This window comes from Lichtheimia ornata, assembly GCF_029851405.1.
Source record: "Lichtheimia ornata isolate CBS 291.66 chromosome Unknown scaffold00155, whole genome shotgun sequence".
In the NCBI taxonomy this organism is placed as follows: domain Eukaryota; kingdom Fungi; phylum Mucoromycota; class Mucoromycetes; order Mucorales; family Lichtheimiaceae; genus Lichtheimia; species Lichtheimia ornata.
The window spans coordinates 2,434-26,545 of record NW_026695474.1 but is presented as its reverse complement, the minus strand read 5'-3'; the positions used below and the strand labels follow the sequence as shown (position 1 = coordinate 26,545).

General features: G+C 43.7%; 8 protein-coding genes across 8 annotated transcripts; 3 read left to right on the top strand and 5 right to left on the bottom strand.

The window, feature by feature from the left end:
• Window positions 1–2,317: 2,317 nt before the first annotated feature.
• O0I10_012771 (thioredoxin) lies at window positions 2,318–2,833 on the bottom strand (the record flags this gene model as incomplete). The annotated part of the gene is made up of 4 exons (XM_058492659.1): window positions 2,318–2,452; window positions 2,513–2,604; window positions 2,668–2,698; window positions 2,771–2,833. 4 exons carry the CDS (start codon window positions 2,831–2,833, stop codon window positions 2,318–2,320), a joined length of 321 nt encoding a protein of 106 aa, XP_058336582.1.
• A 927-nt stretch (window positions 2,834–3,760) lies between these two features.
• O0I10_012770 (uncharacterized protein) lies at window positions 3,761–4,053 on the top strand (the record flags this gene model as incomplete). Its single annotated transcript, XM_058492658.1, has 2 exons — window positions 3,761–3,837; window positions 3,912–4,053. 2 exons carry the CDS (start codon window positions 3,761–3,763, stop codon window positions 4,051–4,053), a joined length of 219 nt encoding a protein of 72 aa, XP_058336581.1.
• A 1,519-nt stretch (window positions 4,054–5,572) lies between these two features.
• On the top strand, window positions 5,573–10,301 carry O0I10_012769 (uncharacterized protein; the record flags this gene model as incomplete). The annotated part of the gene is made up of 21 exons (XM_058492657.1): window positions 5,573–5,740; window positions 5,802–5,951; window positions 6,008–6,280; window positions 6,337–6,474; window positions 6,532–6,672; window positions 6,721–6,876; window positions 6,932–7,118; window positions 7,174–7,349; window positions 7,407–7,502; window positions 7,560–7,736; window positions 7,791–7,904; window positions 7,960–8,409; window positions 8,467–8,631; window positions 8,687–8,780; window positions 8,835–8,950; window positions 9,005–9,246; window positions 9,301–9,441; window positions 9,498–9,635; window positions 9,710–9,862; window positions 9,924–10,161; window positions 10,215–10,301. 21 exons carry the CDS (start codon window positions 5,573–5,575, stop codon window positions 10,299–10,301), a joined length of 3,600 nt encoding a protein of 1,199 aa, XP_058336580.1.
• Window positions 10,302–12,546: 2,245 nt separating this feature from the next.
• Window positions 12,547–15,642, bottom strand: O0I10_012768 (uncharacterized protein; the record flags this gene model as incomplete). Its single annotated transcript, XM_058492656.1, has 13 exons — window positions 12,547–12,641; window positions 12,711–12,828; window positions 12,885–13,030; window positions 13,087–13,146; window positions 13,208–13,523; window positions 13,577–13,752; window positions 13,816–13,989; window positions 14,047–14,647; window positions 14,700–14,887; window positions 14,940–15,135; window positions 15,191–15,238; window positions 15,302–15,421; window positions 15,472–15,642. 13 exons carry the CDS (start codon window positions 15,640–15,642, stop codon window positions 12,547–12,549), a joined length of 2,409 nt encoding a protein of 802 aa, XP_058336579.1.
• Window positions 15,643–15,968: 326 nt separating this feature from the next.
• Window positions 15,969–18,146, bottom strand: O0I10_012767 (uncharacterized protein; the record flags this gene model as incomplete). The annotated part of the gene is made up of 6 exons (XM_058492655.1): window positions 15,969–17,138; window positions 17,200–17,528; window positions 17,591–17,641; window positions 17,701–17,832; window positions 17,900–17,938; window positions 18,005–18,146. 6 exons carry the CDS (start codon window positions 18,144–18,146, stop codon window positions 15,969–15,971), a joined length of 1,863 nt encoding a protein of 620 aa, XP_058336578.1.
• Window positions 18,147–18,316: 170 nt separating this feature from the next.
• Window positions 18,317–19,028, bottom strand: O0I10_012766 (uncharacterized protein; the record flags this gene model as incomplete). The annotated part of the gene is made up of 2 exons (XM_058492654.1): window positions 18,317–18,458; window positions 18,526–19,028. The coding sequence occupies 2 exons, from the start codon at window positions 19,026–19,028 to the stop codon at window positions 18,317–18,319; spliced, it is 645 nt and encodes a 214-aa protein (XP_058336577.1).
• A 403-nt stretch (window positions 19,029–19,431) lies between these two features.
• Window positions 19,432–21,610, bottom strand: O0I10_012765 (uncharacterized protein; the record flags this gene model as incomplete). Its single annotated transcript, XM_058492653.1, has 3 exons — window positions 19,432–20,758; window positions 20,820–21,525; window positions 21,586–21,610. 3 exons carry the CDS (start codon window positions 21,608–21,610, stop codon window positions 19,432–19,434), a joined length of 2,058 nt encoding a protein of 685 aa, XP_058336576.1.
• Window positions 21,611–22,205: 595 nt separating this feature from the next.
• O0I10_012764 (uncharacterized protein) lies at window positions 22,206–23,775 on the top strand (the record flags this gene model as incomplete). The annotated part of the gene is made up of 3 exons (XM_058492652.1): window positions 22,206–22,594; window positions 22,652–23,360; window positions 23,440–23,775. The coding sequence occupies 3 exons, from the start codon at window positions 22,206–22,208 to the stop codon at window positions 23,773–23,775; spliced, it is 1,434 nt and encodes a 477-aa protein (XP_058336575.1).
• Between the last annotated feature and the right edge of the window lie 337 nt (window positions 23,776–24,112).

The following is a 24,112-nucleotide window of genomic DNA, read 5'->3' as shown; positions in this document are numbered from 1 at the left end:
TTGTCTGAGATGTGATAATGACCGATCTTAATCACTGGTTCACCACAGACTGCAGCTCAGTCAAATCAGCTCGGATCAACCTACTTTAATCATGGAAATGAATGTCTAGAGCAGGGGCATCGTTCCCATGCAGTGGATCTCGCAACAATGATGATTGGATAAAAGTGGTCGTTAGCTAGCAATACATGCCTGTTCCTAGATGATCCATAAAGTAATTATACATTGACCCTTTCATTCATGCAAACGTAGCTGTGTTACACAACACGACCCTCTGCATCTTTTGCTCTGCCAGGGTCCACCTACTTGACAATGAACAAAGACCACTCTTCATATAGCATCACGCTTACAAACATAAAGGTGCCTGTATCTCCAAACTTTACAATGAAACGTGGGGTTTTTATTAGAGCAATGTGCTCGGCTTGGCCAACAGCACCTTGTGTGAAAGTTTCGCGTTCAATGTCGCAAACAACCCAAAAAATATCTTTTGGTCGTCGTCGTCGAAGAGGTCGACCCCCAGATCCAGTTTGGCTGGTAGCGACATTGCGAAATCTGGGATCGCCCACGATGAACTTCATACTTTGACATAAGATTCCTTTGACCCCGACAAGCACATTGCTCGAATAAAAACCCCACGTTTCATTGTAAAGTTTGGAGATACAGACACCTTTATGTTTGTAAGCGTGATGCTATATGAGAAGTGGTCTTTGTTTAATGTAAAGTAGCTAGACACTGGAGAGCCAAAGATGCAGAAGGACCTCTTTGTGTAACTCAGCTCATTATGGGTCAACGTATACTTTTCAGTAATAGCTCATCATTGCCCGCTAGCAGCCATTTCTTCACAATCAGCGTTTTTGCAAAATCCACTTCATGTGAACGATTCTCCTACTCCAGCCGAGCGTTCCATCATTCAAATTTCTTGATCCGAGCCGATTTGACTGAGCTACGGTGGAACAGCTAACATGTAAATTAATGAATCGCAGACCCTGCGAATGTCTCCGTCTTTCAAACTTTTGGACGCACCCATTCCAAATTTTCAAATGAAACATGAGGTCTTTTTTAGATCAACATGATCAGCATGATCAAGAGCACCTTGTGTGAAAGTTTCAGGTTCGAAAGGGGAAATGTCAATATCAAGGATTGAATGTACAGTGTTCATGCATTTATTACAAGAGGTGTCCGACCTAGTTAATTTCCACTCCTCCCACTCCCACAACTTCTTGTCTCTTCCTCCCATTCTCAACTGTTGCCCCATTCAAGTATTCAACTACCACCTGCAAACGATCGTCCTGCTTCAACCCATCATGTTAATCGTACACTTGTCTTGATCCGAAAGCCTTCGACTGATTGGCGAGTTCATGGCGTGTACACAGCCTTGTCACTCTACTTGAACACGTACCTTTCTTGACACCTACACCTTCCCTTGTACACTCTTCTATCAACCTCAATCGTAACAGCATCCATTCCAGCAATTGCTAGTAGCAATGCCTTTACTCCATTGTCTCCAACAGCGTTCTTTACTTGCAGCAACTTGTCTTACAGCCTTGTTCACGTGAACAGCAGATAGCCATTCTATAGAAGCAGCTTTATTTACGTGTAGCAACTTGTTTCAATACATACGACTTCTTATGGATATGGATATGGATATGGATATGGATATGGATATTGGTTTGGTATATGGGATGAAAGGAATTGGGTATATACAACGCGTGGAAAGGGAGCCTTTGTTCCTATTGGTCAATTTACCATTATGCATGATGCTGTCACCTTGAAGAGCAATTGGTGCATCCAATCCTTGTACTTGGCGCAGCTACTGTTATCATCCACCTCCATGATTTGACACGCCATGGGTGTAATTCGCCATTACGCATCCATCCATTCATTTTTATACAATCACAACAATTGCACGCTCAAAGGATATAAGTTTAACAAATCAATTTATCTTCCCCCATTGGAGAGGCGATTGGTTGTAACTCTCGGTCTATCTCTTCTGTGAATGAGGTTGCATTAACAAAGGGGCAATTTTCTAGATCTCGTCTTGTGTGCGGGTACTTGATGCATTGTATTATAGATTAATTTCTGGTATGGGGAAATGTAGGATTGTAGAAGCATACTCCACTTGTAAATGTGTAGGGGATCATCATGTCGGTGTTTGTGTCAAAAGGGATGGGGCGCATCTGATGCTCAATATTGTATAGAAGGTGGTACTAACATAACAGCATCATTGTTATACGAACAACGTCGAGCACAAAAAGGTTATTTATTTCTTATATACACGTAACGAGGGAAAGTCGAGTACAAGAAATGACCAACATGTTAGCTAGAGATCTTTCAGTTGCAAAATGCGGTTCGTAAGTCCTTGAGCATCAGCACCGACAAGGTCAGCGACCCTCTGACCATCACAAAAGAAGAAAAAAGTAGGCATCGCCTTTATCGCTGCGACTTGAGAGATATCCTGCATTGTCATACATTTATCAGAACGAGTCCTTCCCATTTCTCACAGTAAACCACTTACTTCACAATTATCGACGTCGACTGATAAAAAAGTAATATCAGGATGCTCATTGGAGAGCTTCTCAAAAACAGGGGAAATAAATCTGCAGGGACCTAAGTTACGTTGTGTGAGAACAACTGTTGCCAAGGAAACGTTGGTGACGCTTATCCACCTACCACACCAGGCAGCCCAAAAGTCAACAGCAACCTAAAATTCAAACAGGTATTAGAATGAGCAAGACTCCAAAGAGGAGGATTGAATGCACAAAACCTCTCATACCTTCTTGTTGTCTTTGATAACTTGCTCGTAGGCAGCAAGATTCTCGATTTTTTGTACTGGCATGTTAAGAAAAGATAAAGGGATAAAGAAGAATCCGTAGACGTTTCATCCTTGTTGGGTCTTTTATGCTTTAACACCGAGTGGCGGAATGCCAACCTTGCATGAGTGTTACACATTTTCATACATGCTTGCAGTGCTTGCCTTTACATAATACTACCACTGCTAATCTACTCTGTTTCAGCTCGAAGATTTGAAAACTACCATGTCTGTTATTGATAGTTAACCCAGTGGCAATTCCAATGCAAGAAGATGATTACTATTGAATGTAAGTGACATGGCGTGTTTACATGAAGGTGGCAAAGTTAACCGGCTGGGTACTCATAAAAGGAAATCGGCGTCTCCATTGAGGTCAACCTCAGCCCACTTGGACCTGATTTATGCGCACCCGTCTCCTCAAACGTCACCTGCGCTCTCTTTTCTCAGTCTCTCTCTCTCTCTCTCTCTCTCTCTCTCAGCATAAATTAGCCAACGTTTTCGTCTTTGCATCCACCAACCGCCTTATTGATTCCACCGACCAAAAGGCGCCTAGCTACAACGGCTACCTTCTTCTACAACCAGACACGCTCATTATGAAACGCATGGCAGCCTCAACGCTGTGGCCAACAGCAAACACACGTATCCAACAGCGAAGCATAGATTTCAATGGTGACAACAATGAAGGTAGGTTGTGGATAGAACATGAGTGGTGTGGATGTGCATATGAAGAGTATTGAAAAGTATCTTTCTACAAGGATGGTCTTGATGGTGGATACCAAGTGGGTCTCTACGCCTTTACGTGAGTCATCAACAACAAGGTTATGGATGAGTGGTTCATTGTCCACAACGCGTTTACCATGTTCATGAAGGTAAGAGGAATCAAATCATGTGGATCTCATGCAAGATATTAAAGGGTCTCTTTGAATATGGATGGTTACCATACACAACAGCATAATGGACCTCCATGCCAACAAGCTATTCAGCGATTTATCACCGCAAATCATATATCCGCCATTGCAAGCTTTACAAAGGTAACGGCAAAGAGAACGTGTATACTTTCAGTAACGTTGCTAAAGATGGCCTCAATGGGTATCATTTATTATAGCAGCATCATTCCACAAGGTATCAGCGCACATGCCAACTATGCAATTTATGCTCCCATTCAGGCACCAGCAAGGCATGGAAACAGGATGGCCATGGCTACGGATCGTCTCCTTGGATCATTGAGATTTGGAACAGCTACGTAGTGGTTGCAAGGTAACTTGGATGAGGATGGGCTCTCGGGCGGATTATTCATGGTGTAATTTTGAGCAGAGACTGGTCGTGGTTGTGGATCACTCTCCTTGGAATGTCTGTAACGGTGTCGATAACAACAGCTTTTGGATGCTATACATGTACAAGTCCGACCTACGTTTTGGTGAGTTATTATGCAAGATGGAGCAACGGCGAACAAGGATTGACGCTTATGGTTTTCCATTTATCCACAGGCTAAGGTTTTTTTGGTGACGCATATGGTTTATTGCTCTGTCAACATGCCCAGATTTGTAACATTATGATTTTGATGGCATCAGGTATGGATAGTTGGGTAGTGTAGCTATGGATGGCTATTGACAATGGACATGGTCAACGCCTTTTTTTTGGGAGGTCTAGTTATTGACGATGGAAAAAGGAGCCGTTGTGTGAAGAGATAAGGATCGCTCAGCGTAAGCCGCATTACTGTCGCCAGGGACGCCTGTACCTTTTCTGGAGCTTTGGTATTATCAGCACCCGCATCATTAGCTATTGTATTCAGCACCATCCATCATTGTCAGCATCTCTCCAGGACGGGCAAAGAAGCATTGGATTTTCGTAAGGTTCAAGGTATCGAATGAAGCAGACGTACTCGCATTCGGTAAGGCGGCACCTTTTTATTATCAACATCAACCAGGCGCTCTACCAGCAGAACTTTGTTTGGCTAATCACTCGTTTTCGTTGTGGAAGCATCTTTTATCATCGGCGCCAACAGTATCAATATGACTACGGTTTTGATCGCTTTGGCAAAGCTTGCACTCTTCACCAACCAACATTCATATTTATAATATAATCACCTTGAGATCATTTACACCTTCCTTTACATATTACGGTCATTCACATTGATAAAGTCGGATACTATACCAGCTCATCATTATGTATAAATGTTTGTGCTTGATTGATTGTCCACCCACGGCTGTACATAGATAACTTTTAAATTCTTGAAGATGTTGGATGGCTGCAAGCTTTTCTTGTTGTGACACAAGCATGCATGTACTTTAACATGTAATTCTTTCGAAGCAACGTTAATACATCAGATTTCTTATGACATTCAACAAAGGCATGTACCTATCCTTACATATAAAAGAAGCTGTCAAGCTTTTTCTAAAAGATCATGAGGAGTGAGCTACATAGCATTGAGGAGATGTACATAGATAGCTTACGCTAAAATGATTGAATGGTGTCGTGCCTGTCCCCATGTCTTGTTCCTTTTCTAAAGTTTCGAATTGCTATGTATTGGATCTTGCTACTGCTGTTGTTAACCTGTAAGAAGGTGATTCCACCAGCAGCCCATTTCGTCTTACCATGTAGCAGGAGGGAGAATAATGGTAAACGTATGCTCCATATGTAAATTAAAGACATTGACAACACCAAAATCATGCATGTAAATCACGTCGCCTCTGATACGCGATGAAAATCGATTGAATCTCAGTGTAGCACACGCGACATTTCCGCGTGAACCTCTTCCGCTCCTTCATGTACATACAAGAGCTTATCATAGAAGGCTTCAAATCATATATCTCTCGCACTCATATCACCGGTTGGGACCCTGAATTCAATGCAATCACCGGCTTGAATGGCTCTGGAAAGTCCAATGTCCTGGACGCTATTTGCTTTGTCCTTGGCATCAGCAATCTGTCACAGGTACGATAAACTCGCATTTCAAGACAAGACGATCTTTTTATTTATAATGGACAACCATTAGGTGCGTGCTAGCAACTTGCAAGATCTGATCTACAAGCGTGGTCAAGCTGGAGTGACAAAGGCATCAGTTACCATTGTGTTCAACAACGAAGATCGTGGACGTAGTCCTGTGGGCTTCGAGAGTTACCGTCAGATCACTGTGACACGACAGGTAAACATGCGTATCTCGAAGGAAAATGGCTTGATTAACACGTAGTATCTTGTTAGGTGCTCATGGGAGGAAGGACAAAGTATATCGTCAATGGCCATAATGCTCAGCAGCAAACGGTCCAGAACTTGTTTCAATCAGTGCAGCTCAATATCAACAATCCACACTTTTTGATCATGCAAGGACGTATCACAAAGGTGCTCAACATGAAATCGACCGAGATCTTGAGTATGGTGGAAGAAGCGGCTGGTACAAAGATGTTTGAGGATCGCAAGAACAAGGCGTTTGTCACTATGGCTAAAAAGGAGCGTAAAGTGGATGAGATCAGAAAGGTACATGGGAAATCGATCCACGCTATAGTATCATCGTGCTCATTATCATCCTGTAGATATTGCGGGAGGAAATTACACCACGATTGGATCAGCTGCGACAAGAGAAACGCGTGTACTTGGATTTCCAAAAGACTGAATCAGATATCGAACGCTTGAATCGCACACTTGTCGCTTTTGAGTATACCCGGCATCAGGTAAATAATACATGCTACATACCAGACCACTCGTAATTGACTCATGTCCTTTTATAGGAGAAGCTGAACAAAGCAGGAGAGCAAAACAACGAGCGTCAGAGTCGACTGAATGAACTCGTTGACAAGGTGAAAAGGCTGCAAAACGAGATGGAGACATTGGAACATGATAAGCAAGCAGCGCAAGAGAGAATACAAAAGGTATAGGTTCATACATGCTCGTAGGACATGATCTGATCATGGAATTAGGATTCACCGAATCAATCCCGGCTACGAGAATTGGAAGAGGCAACAAAGGAGTACTCTACACGATTGGTACGGCTCAAGACAAAGAAGGATCTTCAAGAGACATCAACATTGGATGAACAAAAGTCATTATCAAAATTGGCAACAACCAAAGGAGAGGTACTATAAACATGAATGCGTACTACATGCATGATTATTTACCCATTATCTATAGCTTGAACGCGCGCTGCATGAGAAGAAGGCATCCTATGAGAAGACCCGTGAGCAATATGAGTCATTCAAAGCCAGCACCGACAAGAAGACAGAAGAATTGCAAAAGACATCCGAGCTGCTTCAGACACTCACTACTGGTATCACTGCTGAGGAAGGACGTGAAAATGGCTATATGGAGCAGCTGCAAGGTAAGCCCAATTCCCATTTTACATTTGTCGGGATCAATACTAAGCGGGCATATAGCTGCCAAAAATGCTGCCATGGAAGCATCCACAACGGAGGAACAAGCAAAGCTAAAGATTGCCCATTTGAAACAAGAGCTGAGTGAGAAGGAACCGCAGGCGGTTATGGCAGAGAAGGAGAATCATGGCTTGTTGGGACAAGTGGATGAAAAGCGTAAGATGGTATCCCAGCTCGAGGTAAATACAAAATTCAGGATCAATATTGGATGTTTTATTCACATGTAAATACCATAGCAACACCTCAAGGGAATACATTGGAATCCAGACCGGGAAGATGACCTGATATCTCAGCGAAACAAGGAGCGTGAAATCATCACAGAACTCAATGAGGTAAATGGATGATCGTGATTTATGGCGAGCACCAAGATATTAACCAGGACTACGTAGAGAATGGAATCACTTGGCCGAAAGCTTTCCAACCTCGACTTTGCATATACCAATCCATCATCCGATTTCGACCGTAGCAAAGTCAAAGGACTCGTGGCACAATTGATTCGATTGGACAAGAAGCACTTTGAAGCATCCACAGCTCTCGAGATTTGTGCTGGCGGCAAATTGTTCAATGTAAGCATTTGTTGATATCATAATGAAGAGCGCTTATTGACTTGCCCATGATAGGTTGTGGTTGAAAATGAAGTTGTTGGTGCTCAACTACTCGACAAAGGAAGATTACGACGTCGATGGACTTTGATCCCATTAAACAAGATTCAAGGAAGCAGAGCTCCCCAAGCGGTAAGAGACCATATCGATTGTTACCTTGGACTTGATGCTGAGCGACTCTATATAGAAAATCGATGCAGCTGAAAGACTTGCACCTGGAAAAGTGGATTTGGCATTGTCGCTTGTGGGATACGATCATGAAGTGGAGCCTGCAATGAAATGGATTTTCGGCAATACCTTTGTTTGTCGGGATGCTGAGACGGCAAAGCGAGTGACATTTGCAAATGATATCCGACTAAAGTCTGTTACATTCGATGGCGATGTGTATGATCCTCACGGCACGCTTTCTGGTGGATCCAAACCCCACAGTGCTGGTCTCCTTGTCAAGATCCAAGAAATGGCTGAATTACGAGAGGAAATTGATATCCATGAACGACGTTTGCGAGAACTGGATCATGAATTGGATCAAGCACAGCAAACGATCATTGAATATAAGAACACCAAGCAGCGACTTGATCTTCAAATCCATCAACTTTCACTACTGGAGAAACGTATCGAGCAAAGCACACATGCACAGGTAACTTGGCGGGATACCTTATCAGCTGTATCGATCACTAAAATAGATACCTTGTAGCTTAAGCAGCGGGTACAGGCTATCAAGGATCAACTTGTCGATTTGGAGCAGACCGTTACCGATGCTCAAGAAAAGCACAGCAGGGCTATCAAAGAGTCGAGCGCTATTGAGGCCGAGATGAATGAATTCAAAACCAACAAGGACTCGAAGCTCACTGAAATGACGGTATGGCATAATTTGTTTGGCTGTGTACATCGTTGCTGATATGTGTATTCGCTAGGAACGTGTCAACAAGTTGCGTAGTGTGTTGAACAAGAATGGACAAAAGCTCAATGATATGCAGCGGACAGTACAAACCCTGGAGCTTGAAATCGGTACTATTGATTCGAGCACTTTTATCATGGTAATCTAATCGGCGATATCGGTAGAGCAAATCCAAAACGACATTGCATCCTGCGAAAGCGATATGAAGCGTGTTGCCGACGCTATTGAAGGGTACAAGGGATCTGAGCGTGAACTTTCTCAAGAGATTGGTCGCATTGAGGTATATATATACATTGCATAAATGTGGGATCAACGTATACTAATTATCATACAGGAAGAATTGAACAAGGCACAAGAGGATCTTGAACAAGAAAAGCAATTGATCAGTGCAGTCAATGAGGAAATGAAGGAGCTTGAACAATTGCATAAGCAAAAGTCGTCAGAGGTGACCGAACACAATCTCGAGATTCAAAAGCTGGAGCATGAGATAGACCGCCAGAACCGTGAGCATCAAAATTCGCGCGATGTGATAGCCAACCTAGAACGAGAACATGAGTGGATTGCAGATCAAAAGCAGTAAGTGCTTCAAGTATACCTTTTGTATGCATGATATTGATAGGATCGATATAGGTTCTTTGGTCAAGCCGGCTCATCTTTTGATTTCGCCTCAATGAATGTGACCGAAGCCAGAAAGAATGTTCAGCAACTCAGGTCCAAACATGATTCGATGCGTAAAAAGATCAATGTCCGCGTCATGAGCATGATTGACAAGTAAGTCATGTTGAGCAATAGGACCCAATCAATGACTAATCATCATACAATTGTAGCGTGGAAAAGAAAGAAGGGTCCTTGAAGACTATGATGGAAACGGTGCAAAATGACAAAAAGATGATTGAAGATACGATCAAATCGCTCGATGGCTACAAGCTGGAGGCACTTGAGAAGACATGGCGCAAGGTCAACGAGTAAGTTGTGTGCGTGCATGCGTGTGCGCGTGGCTCGGATGTGTAAATATGGGTCATAACCTCCTGTATGATAGAGATTTCGCTGCCATCTTTGGAGACTTGTTACCTGGAAACACTTGTCGATTGCAGGCACCTGAAGGAAAAGAGATATCAGAGGGACTTGAGGTCAAGGTCAATTTGGGTGGTGTATGGAAGCAGAGTTTAACCGAGTTGAGTGGTGGTCAACGGTAAGTCATGCGGAAAAGCGCATTAACAAGGGAGGGAAAAAAAACTAATTGGATGCCATAGATCCCTTATTGCGCTATCATTGATCTTGTCACTGCTTCAATTCAAACCTGCTCCCATGTACATTCTCGATGAGGTTGATGCTGCATTGGATTTATCACACACACAAAATATTGGTCAACTGCTGCGGACACGTTTCAAGGGGTCACAATTCGTTGTTGTATCTTTGAAGGATGGCATGTTCAATAACGCCAATGTACTCTTTAAGACCCGCTTCGTCGACGGCACATCTGTTATAGAGGCAAGTGTTCAAGATCTTGTATTCTTTCCTTTGCTAACACACATTCGCAATAGCGTACAACGTCCCACTCTACAGACAAGCAACCCGAGGCTACAAGTCGCAAACGTACTCGAGGAGATAAAGAGAATCAACCAGCTTAGTCTAGCATGCTTCGCTTATACTTTGGAATAAAACGAAACTACTTATAGATGATGATCAGCTATATAATTGTGGTGCCAAGAAGAAGAAAAATAGAATGGCTTTTACACGATTCATAATATCTTATTTCATTGTCATGGGTTGTCATGGTGATATTTGTCAAAAACGATAGTATGTAGTACTACTACTAAGGAGGTGGTGGGTATGCATTGGGGTGAGTGGTGTTGACACACAAGACATGATTGGGCCTTCCTCTTTCATTCTCCAAAGACATTCCTTATAACAATGAAGCATTGCTATTTGCACCATCCTTTACACCAAACCACGACTCCGCAATGCCAGGCGGAACTTGATTGCTGATATCAAAGGTGATCGGATCATCCTTCTTGCTTACCGAACACGCATACCAATATTAAAAGCAGGATGACAACAATCCTTTGTAAAAATGGGGATGTGCATAGCGCGTACAAATGATTGATTTCTTGATAAATTTCTTATCAACTACCCCAAAATCGCCGATGTACATATGCATGGACAACATTACACCTAGGCTCTTTGGACGCAATCCTGGTACATGCGCCCTCATCACTTTATCAGCTCATGGATCAATTTATCAATCCATCATCCCCAGAAAACATTTATCATCTTTGTGGTCACGGAAATACACACGCCCACCGTGCACAATAAAAGGATGTTGTCGCCGCCCATCATACTCCCACATTTCTCTTTCCTCTGTCATACTTCTTTGATTGCTCCCAAGGTCAAATTTCCAAGATTTTGTACGTATCTCATTTTCTTGCAACGTTGTGAGTAAGCGCTGATCTTCGTGGTCATTGATAGGGTTTCCTTGTTATCTTGGTTTCATTGTTGCTGCCGTCCTCATTGTGATATTGGGTCCTTATAATAAGGTAAAGCCTGATCATGTTGCTTGATAGGTCACTACTCACACATCCTACCTTGTTACTTGCGATATTGCTATCTCCCTGTGAAGCATCTGCAAAGTTGATTTCCGTGTCATGGTCTACGTCCGGTGCTAAAATTGGCATAATGTCACTTCGCCATGTGATGGATCATCAGGAGCGGAGGGACCTCATCTTGCACGCAAACATATACGTCCATCCCCTGACAGCTTCGGATTTGGATTAGGTGTGGTGCATTGCCGTTTGAAGATTTCCCAAAGAGGCTATGGCAGATTGATCCTACCACTGACGTCAAGGAGTCCAGGGAGATCATAAAGATCATGCAGTATACCCTGACAGCCTTCCACCTTCACTGTTTACGGGCCGTCGAACCCACTGACCATGAACGGACTTCGTGCAATCAACCATGCCCGTTTTTGAAGCCCTTGCACAAGTAACGGGACTTTCAAAGTACAATTGTTAAAGTGGCAACAGAGATTTATGTATTCAAGATTGATTCGATCAAAGGCCATGGCGAGAGTCAAAGGAGACACGTGTTTACCAACCAGCTTTTGACTGGAGGCTAGTAGTTATTGAACAAAAGCGATTATAGGTGCGAGAAGCAGCTTCTAGCAAGCGAGCTCGTGTATCTGAAGTTGAATGATGGCAACCAGAAACGATCAACATCGCGCATGATGGATGGTCTCGGTCGGGCGGATACTGCGCACGGGTCAATGGAGGCGTTACTTGAAGCACCAAGGTAATCAAAAAGAATTTGCTGTTTGCAGGGTATTAAAAAGCGCATATAGTGCAAAAAGAGAGGATCATCCAACCAATAGCCTCGACGACACAATCAAGCTACTTGAATGTGCCACCCATTCATTACTTGTCGAAATGCATCATTGCAGGGCTGCTCATTATGACACTTATGCCAAGCTTGTAATGTCATTTGTATACAAGAAAAGAGACTATGAACCACGAGACTCAATAAGATGATTGATCCTTTATTCAATTGGTGTTGGTTGAGCGTATTTATATCTTAATGGATGATGGTGGCTAAGAGGGCTTGTGAGTGCTTCCTAATGGGTGGTCTGTGTGATACAATCATGCAACGTGTGCTACAGTAAGGCGGTGTGAATGAATCTCCATACTATTTGGCACCTTCGAGACCAGCAGCATGCCTTGATACCATCTGCATAGAATCCATCACCACCAATGCCAACATTCCTAACACCATCATCATCTAAGCATGCACGAAATCACCACGCCCTATACTTAAAAACGCCCATCCTCCTCATCTCAATACCAGACGACCCTCATCCTCTACTGAAAAATCTTGAATGTATTATCATGCTTCTTCTTCCTCCTCCTCACTATCTGTCACTTGTTGATCTAATTGCCGCAGCCTAGTCTTGTACTTCTTCATCTCCATGGTTTGCTCACCTATAACAACAATAAGTATACGCATGTAAAAAATAAACCATGTCATTGTTTCTCCCCCCCCCTTCTTACCCATGCAAACCAGCAAGTCTTCTTGTTCTTCTTTGATAGAGGCAAGGGATTGCTCCAATTCACCACGTGACTTTTCCAGTCCACTCACTTGGCCACGTAAATTGTCATTTTCAAGACGCTATGGCATCAAAGTCAGCTGGACGGTCATAGCTGAATAGTGTATCACCTTCTTACCATAGCTTCGAGTGCCTTTTCTAACTCGGCAACCTTGCTTTCCAAGCTGTTGATCTTTTCCAAATGTTGTGTCTTTTCAGTGGTGAGTTGCTTGATCTCATCAGCTTGCTTGTTGATCGTGGATGATGTTTCTCCCACCGGCGTTGCTAGATAGATAAAAGGTGTTGGCCTTTACATAATGCACCATACTTGAACAACCTACCTGTATCTCTTTGCGGACCAAAACTAGATGGCTTCTTTTTCAGCGATCTTTGTACAGGCTCTACGATAGACATCCATTAGTAATCCTCCCTTCACATGTGCAACTTAATCATCCAACATACCATATGCATCCTTGAAAAAGTCAACAAATGTGCTATCCAACAAGAGCAAAGGTAACGAGCTTGTGTTTGCAGAGATGGATTCATCTTCAGCGGATATCTGGAGGTATTGGGGTGCGTTCTTGATAGCAGGGCTGTCTCGCAATCGAGCCAAAGCACTTGTAAACAAATCAATGCGACTTGAAAGGATCGTCTGCATCTTTTCTCGGCTCAAGGGCGTCTGTGGGTCATCATTGAACTCATATGAAATTCCAAGTAGGAATGCTGCTAGGCCTTGAACAATGGGATCATTGGCGGATGATTGGGCTTCTTGTATTAACTACGCTAGCGCATCAGTATAAAGCATTTTAGACTGCAATAGACACAACTTACAAATTGAATATGGGTACTTTCGGAAAGGAAAAGGCTGACAGAGGATGGACTATTGTATAGCCATGTGCACATTAAACATAGATACGCGATAGGGATCCTGGCATTGGTCGACGCATTGCGGATAGCCATCAACATTTGGGCCATGATATGATGCAATAAAGGCACTGGCTCTTCACCTATTACTCAAAAGATGAGATGATTGCTCTTGTTTAACCATCACCATCACCACCTGATAATACCATTTGCTTCCTCTCCAAAAACAATGTCACCGGCAATACGCTTGGCTGCATCATTTTCTCGAATCACGTGGGATAGAATGACCGAAGCAAACCACACCTTGTAGGGATCGGAAGATGATAATTCCCAATTCTGAATATAATCCAACAACAATGATCCAGCCGAGAATGGTTTATCTAAACAAGCCATCGATCAATCACTTGATGGATTATGAGCATGACCCATATACATACCTTCATATTGGGCATTGGCATTATCCTCTGGTGGTGTCTTTAGTGTGGATGCGAGTACCATTTGTGCTTCAGGATGATCTTCAATAGCAGCGATAACAGTGTAAGCGGCAGCAGCTCTGCTAGCGTAGCTGTATTGGACACTAGGGTCGCTGTCGACAGCGGTAGCAATCAATGACACCATGGCTGGACGTGGTAAACCTGGAGGTGCCGATGAATCGACTTCACCCTCAGGTGTCAATTTGAGTGGGCTGGCAACCACCGTTTGTGCGAGCAAGTCTTGATTAGCATTGTTGCCACGAACAAGGAAAGCGATAGCATAAAGTGCCTCCGTGCGGACAATGGAAGGTGCATTGGAGCATATACCAAGCTGGACAATGGGAAGAAGGGTATTGCATTGTGCCATAATCTTTTGGTTGACAGCAGTATTGACACCATCAGGCTCAGAGAGAATACGGCATAATTCGAGCACCAAGACGGTATTTGCAACTTTTTGTGGTGGCCAATCTTCATATGAAAAAGGAACATGATCCGCTTCACTATCGCCAACATAGCCAAGTAGACCTGGAATTGCTTGAATGCAGCTTGTTTCTCGAAAGTACACCTATCATACTAAGTTACCATCTCTCTCCCATATCCTTGAGTTGTTATCTTACCTGATTCGAGACATTGTAACGTAACAAATGGTGCATCAATGTTAAGCTGTCTTGAACGATAATGCCTCCCGATATGCCTTCCTCATCTTCAATCACTGCCAACAGCTTTTCAAATGTCGCCTGGAATGCCACCAGCTTTTGGATCTCGGTGTTGTTTTGCGTCAACGTGATCAGCAGTAACAAGCTCTCTACAAATAGCTGATTAACGCATGGAAGAGACATACAATGAACCCAACATACCATTGCGAATAATGTCACGTTTATCACTTAGGAGATCAACAAGGCGTGCAATACCCATGGGGCTCGTAAGGACACATTGTTGTACGCCGGCATTGCGATTTGCTGAAAGAGTCGCAAGTAGTTTGAGAGCTGTGTATCGTACGTAAAAGTCGAATTCTTCCAAAACATCGAGTACAATGGAGACATTGGTGGCATCCTAGTGCAATGCTGTTATTGATCCATGTCATTTCCACAAGCTGAATCATGCATACCTTGATAAACATGTCGGTGTAATGATAACCTTGATCATCATGCGAGCCCTTTTGTAATGGAATGATAAGTTACTGTTATATGATCACGCCCTTGTCCTTATGTAGGCTTACTTGGTATTGCACTGTGCATAAGATATTGATAGTCTCGAGGATCGATTTCACAATGTCGCCATCCCGAAAGTCGTTGTGTAGTGTCTTGATGAGAGGTGCAAAGCATTTCGAGCCGACAATCTACCCCACCCATGAGTTTGAGCCATTTACAAATAAAAAGGTTGACTTACCGCTGGGTAGTCGCGAACAAGACCCTTGAGACTAAGAACAGCAGCACGCCTGTCTTCCAAAAGAGTGGCCGTTTCTAGGCAATCCGCCAGCTTTTCGACCGTGTCATCCACCGATTGCGGTTGTCCTTTTTCACCTCGTAGTGCAGTGTATCCACGTGTAAGGAAATCCATTGCAATGACAAAAGAGGGAGGGGGTTTGAAGAAGGGGTGGGAAGCAGCAGAGTGAAAAGAGAAAAAAAGGAAGAAGGCGCTCTCTCTCTATAGATTGGACCAGCGTCAGCGGGCAGCAGCAGCAGTAGTAGTAGTTACACAGACAATCAGGCACAACCTAAATCAAACACACACACACAAGAAATGCATGGTTGTTTTTTGGTTTAGCGATAATAATAGAGGAGGGAAGTTTATTCAATACATCAAAGGAGGGTATGGAGGATGTTACAAAGGAAAGTTTAAACAGCCATCTAGTACATGAACGTGTGGAAGCTGTCATTGTTGTCCTACTCAGTCCAGCCAGATTGTGCCTTATCCGAGTGCTCATTGAAAGCCTCATCAACCCATCCAGATTTAGCAACATCAGCATGCTCATTAAGTTGTTCATCAACATGCTCGGTCCATCCAGATCCTGCAAGGTCGGCATGCTCCTTAGGTTCTTCATCAACGTGTTCGGTCCATCCAGAGCCCGCAAGGTTGGCATGGTTACTGGGTACTTCGTCAACATGTTCGGTCCATCCAGAGCCTGCAAGGTCGGCATGTTCACTAGGTTCTTCATCAACGTGTTCGGTCCATCCAGAGCCTGCGAGGTCGGCATGATCACTTGTTGTAACTTGCCATCCATCTTCAACCACGTCGTCATGGATATCGGATACTTGTTGCCATGATTCAGAATCGGCATTGATCTCTTCAGCTTTCCATTCACCAACATTCGAGTGATCGGGCACACTGAAAGATTCGGCGCCATCACCTTCCACCCATGTACCAGTAACTGCATCCGAATGCGTGTATGCTTTGGTATCAGGTTCAGGCACAACATCCACTTCTTCTTCATTCCAATGGCCCATATCAGAGTGGTCGAAGGGTTCACTGTAGGTGGGTGGTGTATTGCCCCAATCAGAACGATCATCATGCATGTTTGCCATAGCCGATGGATCGATATCTTGAGAGGTCCACACGCCTTCATTCGAATGATTGGGTACATTGTCGCTTTCATCGAACCATTCATGAGCAGGAGCAGGGAGTTCTTCAACGGACCATTCATCGCTGTTGATTGCTGTAGTGGAAGATGTAGCCATCGATTGGGTCTTTACAGAACCAGAACCTTCGGAAAACATGGGTGCATCATTGTGCTTTGCAAGCTTGTCCAATTCATCATTCAAATGCTTATCAATCACTGGTGCATTGTCGTGGGTTGAATGGTCGCTATTGTCATGAGATGCTGCTGCTGCTGCTGCTGAAGACTTTTTGTCACCGAGCAATTTATCCAACTCCTCGTTCAAATGCTTGTTGGCATGGGTACGGTTGTCTTTGTTGGTAAAGTATTGATCAGCATTTTGGTGTGGCGTGTCATCGACAGCGGACTCAATCTCATCAGCCGAGTTCTTGTGAGTGATAACTTCATCCACGGTAGCCTTGTTGTTGTCGAGGTATTTCGTATGATCCATGTTCAAACCCTACAATGATAAATGTCAGTATCAATAATAAATAAAGCGATCGTCTATGTGTATGCATTACCTCGATAAAAGACTCAAAGTCGGGAAGATCATCATCATCCTTGGCGTCGTCGTCGTCTTTGGCGTCAACATTCGCATCATCGTTGTGGTTCTTTTTGATATAGCCATCAATCTCGTCAAGAGCTTCTTCCCAATCCTGATCCTTTTGATCATTGGCATGTGATTGAGTGGCAGAGGATTTGATAGCCTTGATGGCGCGATCGGTGTCATCTTGATTGATATGATCGTCATGTGAAGAGGATGATGATGATGCCTTGATCTCAAACTCGCTGGACTTGATTTGACAAGGAGAGGATCCACCAATGGTGTCAATGTTGACCTGATAGATACCTATGTTCGAGATGTTAACAATGAAATGGGGGATACATTGTGGATGTTTCACCCTTCCTTACCAGGTTGATCCACAGCAAAATTGGTTTCATTCGTGGCACCGCGATTCGCATCTGAGATGGTGTCAAAAATAAGCATTCAAATGACCTTGGATAATCAACGCTTCACTTACCAAACTCGCCAATATGAACAACGTTGTTGTTGTCATTCTTGTTAACAAGCGTGATATTCACCTCGTCGAAAGCATTCTCGATCATATGCCAGGAAATGACGTGTTTGGTGTTGTTTTCAAAGACGATGGGATCTATGCATTTTGGTGTTGTTGAGTGAAACCATGTCCATTAAAAGAGTTGTCGTGTACTGATAGATACCTTGTCCTGGTTGATTGGCGGGAAAAGTGATACGCATATCTGAATGAAGAAATACATGTAATTTAATATTGTTGTCATGGCAGCAGAAGGATGGTGTGGTTGTACCTGAGCAGGCATCTTGAGTTGAAGCATCGTCATTGTGTTGAGCAAGGGGTTGAGCAAACATGGGATTAGCATCAACAAAGGTGCCAATTTGCAGCAGCAAGGCTGCGCTTGTTGTAATGGTGAATAGGTTGCCGAACTTCATTAGTGGACGACAGAGGAGGAGGAGGAGAGAAGAAACGAAGGGAAAGGAAAGGGGGGAAAAGGTAAAGAAGAACGAAAGGAGGAGTGCGGAAGTGGATCCAAAAAAAGATGCACACAGTGGGTTTTTAATGGGATTGTGCAACAGCAACGACAAGGATGTACAACACTAAACTACAAATACCGAGATTGTCCTCTACTCTCCCAAGCTAATCCAACAGCAGAATCGGCAAACCCTGCACTTTCAAATTCGCTTTCCAATGCACTACCATCCACCTTATAATGGGTATTCGTTGATGATGAACATACGACTCGTCTATTATATATAGTACAAAGACTTTTTAGCTCATTATCTCCAATTATTCCATCCAATCATCACTAACCTTTTCCTCCTGTTATCCTCGCTCTCAGCAACAGCTTCAGCAATGGATCGTTTCCCCCGTCGCCCTGATGCCTTCCTTATCCTGTTCGGTATAGGTGATTCATTATAGCTACTTGATGATGTCGCCAACATGCCTTGTACAAAGTCATCCAATTCTTCATCGCTAAGGTATCCATTATTATGCTGTTGATCCTGCCGTGTCAATGAAGGTGAAAGTGGACTTGATAGCAGTGGATCCGAATGTATCTCATCCTCTTCTTCAACGTCTTGTGCCAATGAAAACTCCTCGGTAATATCGTCTGGTATAGCTTGTTCGATCGATGCTCGACGACCTTCGTATTGAGAAAGCAATGCCATTTGCTCGGCCCTGACCTTTTCCTCTTCTTGTAAACTCAACTTCATTGCCATCTCAAGATCTTGTTGCTCTCGCTCATTCGCACGTTCTTCTGCTGTCTTGCGTGGTTTCTGTGGGCTTAACCATTTTTGTAGGCTTCCTTTGGGCATATACAACCAACCAACCGCTTGTGTCAAATTCAACGTTGTGCGTCCGATTTCGATGCCCATCTTTGTGCTTTTTATGATTGATCACGTGCACATTATTCAACGCTCTGTAGCTAATGACTTGCATCCCTCCATTACCTTATGATGAATCCAAATAAAAACGAAGACAAGTGTACTTTCATCTCCATGGATACTAAATTCAGTTGGCATGGCAATGATGTAAACGACCTCATATGTGTGGTGTTATACTTTTAAGAATGACATGTATTTGTATTGTCTAACAAAGTACAGGATGCAGCTTATTGACATGGAAGATGCAAGAGTGTAAATGGTATACAACAGTTGAGTAGATAAAACTAAGAATGGGATGAAAACATGTAAAGAAACAAACGATAAAAAGGGAAATCTATCTGCGACCACCATAGCCTCCACGGCCACCACCACGGCCTCCTCCTCCGTAACCTCCACCATTTCGGTAGCCACCACCATTGCGGCCATTTCGGTTATTGTTGTTATTGTATCCGCCACCGTATCCGCCGCCGCCATAGCCACGACCATTGCCACGACCACCAAAGTCACGTTGCTCTCGTTCAGCCAGCTCTGGTAATTCCTTGAGAGAAACGAGAGACACACCACGATTACCATTGTAAGGACGACCGGCAAGCAAGACTTGACCATCTTCCTTCACTTCAACCTTGGAGGAGACAACATCGAAAACAACGCCACAATAATCACTTGTCATGCGCCATGCACGGCAATCCTCATAACCCAATTCAGGGAATTCACGCTTGATGATACTGCGGACATAACCAGGATGTTGGATTTCACGATCGATTTGGAACATGAGGGTAGTGAAACCTTCCATGGCAGAAAGCAATGAACGGCTGGGGACACCTTGATGATAACCAGAGACGAAGGCAAGGGCAGCTGCAACAGCATTAGTAGCACCATGCTTTTCAATCAATTCTTGAGCAGATTCAGCAAACAAGGGCAAGACATCGGGATTCACAGTGTCGATTTGTTGAAGAGCATCCTCAGTGGTAGCCTTGATGATATCTTCGGGACGAGGAGCTGACATGCGTTCAAATTGGACACCAGTGCGACGAGTAATAAGATTCAAGAGAGATTCTTCTTGGGGCTTGAAAAAGGTGACACAGACACCCTTACGACCAGCACGACCCGTACGACCGGAACGATGAACGTAACTTTCAGTATCCTTGGGAGGTTGACAATTGATGACCAAATCCACTTGAGGAATATCGAGACCACGCGCCAACACATCTGTGCACACAATACACTTGTATTTGCCTTGACGGAAAGCCTTCATTGTTGATTCACGCGATTGTTGTGCGATATCACCATGCAATACGGCAGCATCTTGCTTGATCTTTTCATGAGTACCCAATTCGTTGGCATCAGCTTTGGTGGCGCAAAAGATGACTGTCAATCCACTTCGACCATAGACATTGACGACATCACCGATAATATCAGCACGTGCTTGATAAGATGAAGGCATAGCAATATGGCGAATGTTTTGGTTGGTGCGGTTCTTTGCATTGCCGACAAGATCGATACGCTTATAGTCGCTCTTCATAAATCGCTGAATAGTTTCCAAGACTGAATCGGGAACAGTAGCAGAGAACAACAAAGTCTGGTAATCACGTTCTGATTTCTGCTCCTTGACAAAGTCGAGTGCTGCAAACATGTCTTGTTCGAAACCACGAGCATCCAACCTATATAAAATGACCCGTTATTATCTCTCAAATCATAATCTTTGAAATCCCCAATACTTACATTTCATCAGCCTCATCGAGAATAATGTACTTGAGAGCATGAAGCTTAAGATTGCCATACTTGATGTGATCAAGGATACGACCAGGAGTACCAACAATGACATCCACACCAGCCTTGAGGACTGAGGTTTGTTCTTGATAAGGAGTACCACCATAGACGGGCAATGCTTGAAGACGGTTGCCAGAGATAGTCTCGAAATCACCACACACTTGCTTGGCCAAATCACGAGTAGGGCACATGACCAATACTCTTGGAGCACGACCACGACGAGTGTTGTATTCAGTATCCAATGCCAACTTTTCAATGACGGGCAATGCAAATGCAAGCGTCTTGCCGGTACCAGTACGTGCACGTGCAAGGACATCGTTGCCATCAAAGATAGAATCGAAGGTAGCTGCTTGGATATCGAACAATGACTTGATGCCACGAGCCTCCAAGTTCTCAACAGTGCCTTGGGAGATTCTGAACTTGCTCAGTTGCAAATGCTCAGGTACTTGATCCTCATTGTGCTTGCCGCTCTCTTCAACAACCTCGGTCTTGCGCTTCTTGCTTTGTGGTTCCTCTTGTTGTTCTTGTTGTTGTGGCTCAACTTCCTTGGTGGGTTCTTGATCTTCAAACTTGTGGTGCGAATTCATAGATCGATCTTCTCTATCCCGCTTCTTGGATCCGTCATACTTGGAATGCTTGGAGGAGCGATCTCGTTTGTCTATGACCCATAGTGAGTACTCCTTGACTCGATCCATAACCAACCACCTTCATTACTTACCACGATCAGAGTAGGAAGTGGGCATAGTGTGCGGGAAAAGGGTGTAACGAGAAACAGAAAGGAAATTTCACTTTGGGCTCCCCCTCTCTCTCTCCTTAAGGTACTCAATGGGTGGCTTTTCGGAAACATGCTGCTGCTGACACCTTTCCAATCAGCAGTGTCGGATCATAGAAATAGCTATCCTCGTACCTGACAACAGCATAATAAATGTCTCATTCACTTTGAAGGACCAATCAATCGCATTACAAGTTTTTTTTTATGTGTGTATTTGTATTTGTGTATTCTTCCATGCATCATGTAAGTACCACCGCCACATGCAGCAAGACAATATTGCATCCGATGTGGAATGTGCATCGTCATCAACAACAACAGCTGCTGCAGTGTACAAAAAGGGAGGAGGAGATGATGGGCGGTGAATGACCACCTGTGGCCAGGGACCACCACTAAACGTAATCTCTTTGTTACCCCACGAAATGCAGACAAGCTTTGGGGATGCACAACCATGTGAAACTTTACATATACTTTACAATAATGTGCACTGCTCTCTTGTATTCTTCCCCAATATTGCTTCTTCTTTCTTTTCACATCATATAACGCCATTGCATGACTTTTTCATTATCATGGTTTACGACGGGTTTGCTGTACGCAACATCATCTACATTATCGCTGTCATGCAAACAGCCATAGCTCCGCTAGCCTTTGTATACCATGTTTACTACCTCACCACCACGCAATCCCTCTTTTCCACCCATATACCTATAATCGATTCTTTAATGGACATATGGCTCAAACTAGAGCTCATCTTTTACATATACTTTCAAGTCACTTGGAATAGGATGCAATCCTTGTTGCCACCTGTTAAACCTGGTCTCAAGGCGCGTCGGCGTTTATTCCATAATACTATCAACAACATTACCGACATAGATGATTGGATCACAGGCTGGTTCCTGAAACCTAATGGTCGTCCACCATGCATACAAGAAATACGGCGTGAAAACCTTGCAGAATGGTACGTAACCATAAACGTCTTGCTTCATGTCTTTTTTTTTCTCACTTTTTTATGCAGGGTAGCATGGGCCTTTTTTGCAAAGCCTTTGGAATCGGTCTTGGAAGATGTTGAAGAAACAGACCAAGTGCAATGGATGACCGATTCTTTGATAAGCAAATTTTGTCTGGAGCTGCAGCCAGGGTACGACGAAGACATTCGTGCATTACGTATCACACTTGATCCTGTACAAGCGTATCATCGACCTTTGGCATTTTACATTTGCATGGCAACCATCACATTCATGATTCATCACGTGTTGTTTGAGCGATATTGGCGAATGCAGCGTTATCAATGTGGACACTTGTCGTACTGGCTACGATCAGGTGGGGCCAACAAATCTGACAACAAAAAGCCGATCGTGTTTATCCACGGCATCGGACCCGGTTTCCTACCCTACATAAAGTTCTTGTGTAACCTGCTACGACTGGATGATGGGGCATCAGATGTCTTTTGTGTCGAGTTACCACACGTATCCATGCGTTGTATAGAGCATGCACCAAGTATGCATCAGACCGTACGTGACTTGAGATTCATGCTAGCCTATCATGGATATCGAGATGCTGTCTTTGTCGCCCACTCATTGGGCACAGGCCTTGTGTCTTGGGTTTTACAACATTCTCCAAAGACCGTTGCCTCCGTTGTCATGCTCGATCCCATATGCTTTATGCTGCATTACAAAGATGTCTGCTATAACTTTGTTTATCGCATACCAAAAACTGCAAGCGAGGTATGTAAAACTATCAATGACCATTATCTTTGTACTTTTGCATCATACTAACATCATCATTCATCATTATTCTACATAGTACATTGTCAAGTTCTTCGCGTCCACCGAACTATACATATCTTATTACATCTCCCGCCACTTTCATTGGTTCCAACTTGCACTCTATGTGACGCCATCGTACCTTGCAAATAGCCCGTACGCTTCCACGACAACAATCACCATGCCACGCAACACTAAAATCTTCCTTTCGGAGCACGACAATATCGTCCATTCAGATCGCGTGCATGATTATCTAGTGACCAATGCCATTGATTCCACTATTATGGAGGGGATGGATCATGGATGGTTCCTCTTAAGGTCGTCTTGGCAATCTGAGATTATGGCTGCAATCCAAGAATTTGCATCCAATGTATAGAAAGATACCCTGCCTACATACATATTACACCACCCATACCCGGTGCATTCGTTTTCTAAATCTAATATACAACACTCAACATAAATCGTCGCAGCGAAATCAGGCTTTAAATACTATATTATGTACATGAAATATCAGTGTATGCTAGCCGCCGTGGTTGCTTGCTTCGCTCCTAAGATTTTGAATGATGGTTCCTCCGTAAACGGGCAGCTAATAACCTTAGTCCTCCCATTCTCCATTGTTGTCCAATCCAATGCATATGAACGATTGTCCTGCTCCAGCCCAACATGCCCATCATTTAACTTTCTTGATTCGAGGTAACCTGGTAGTAAAGGCA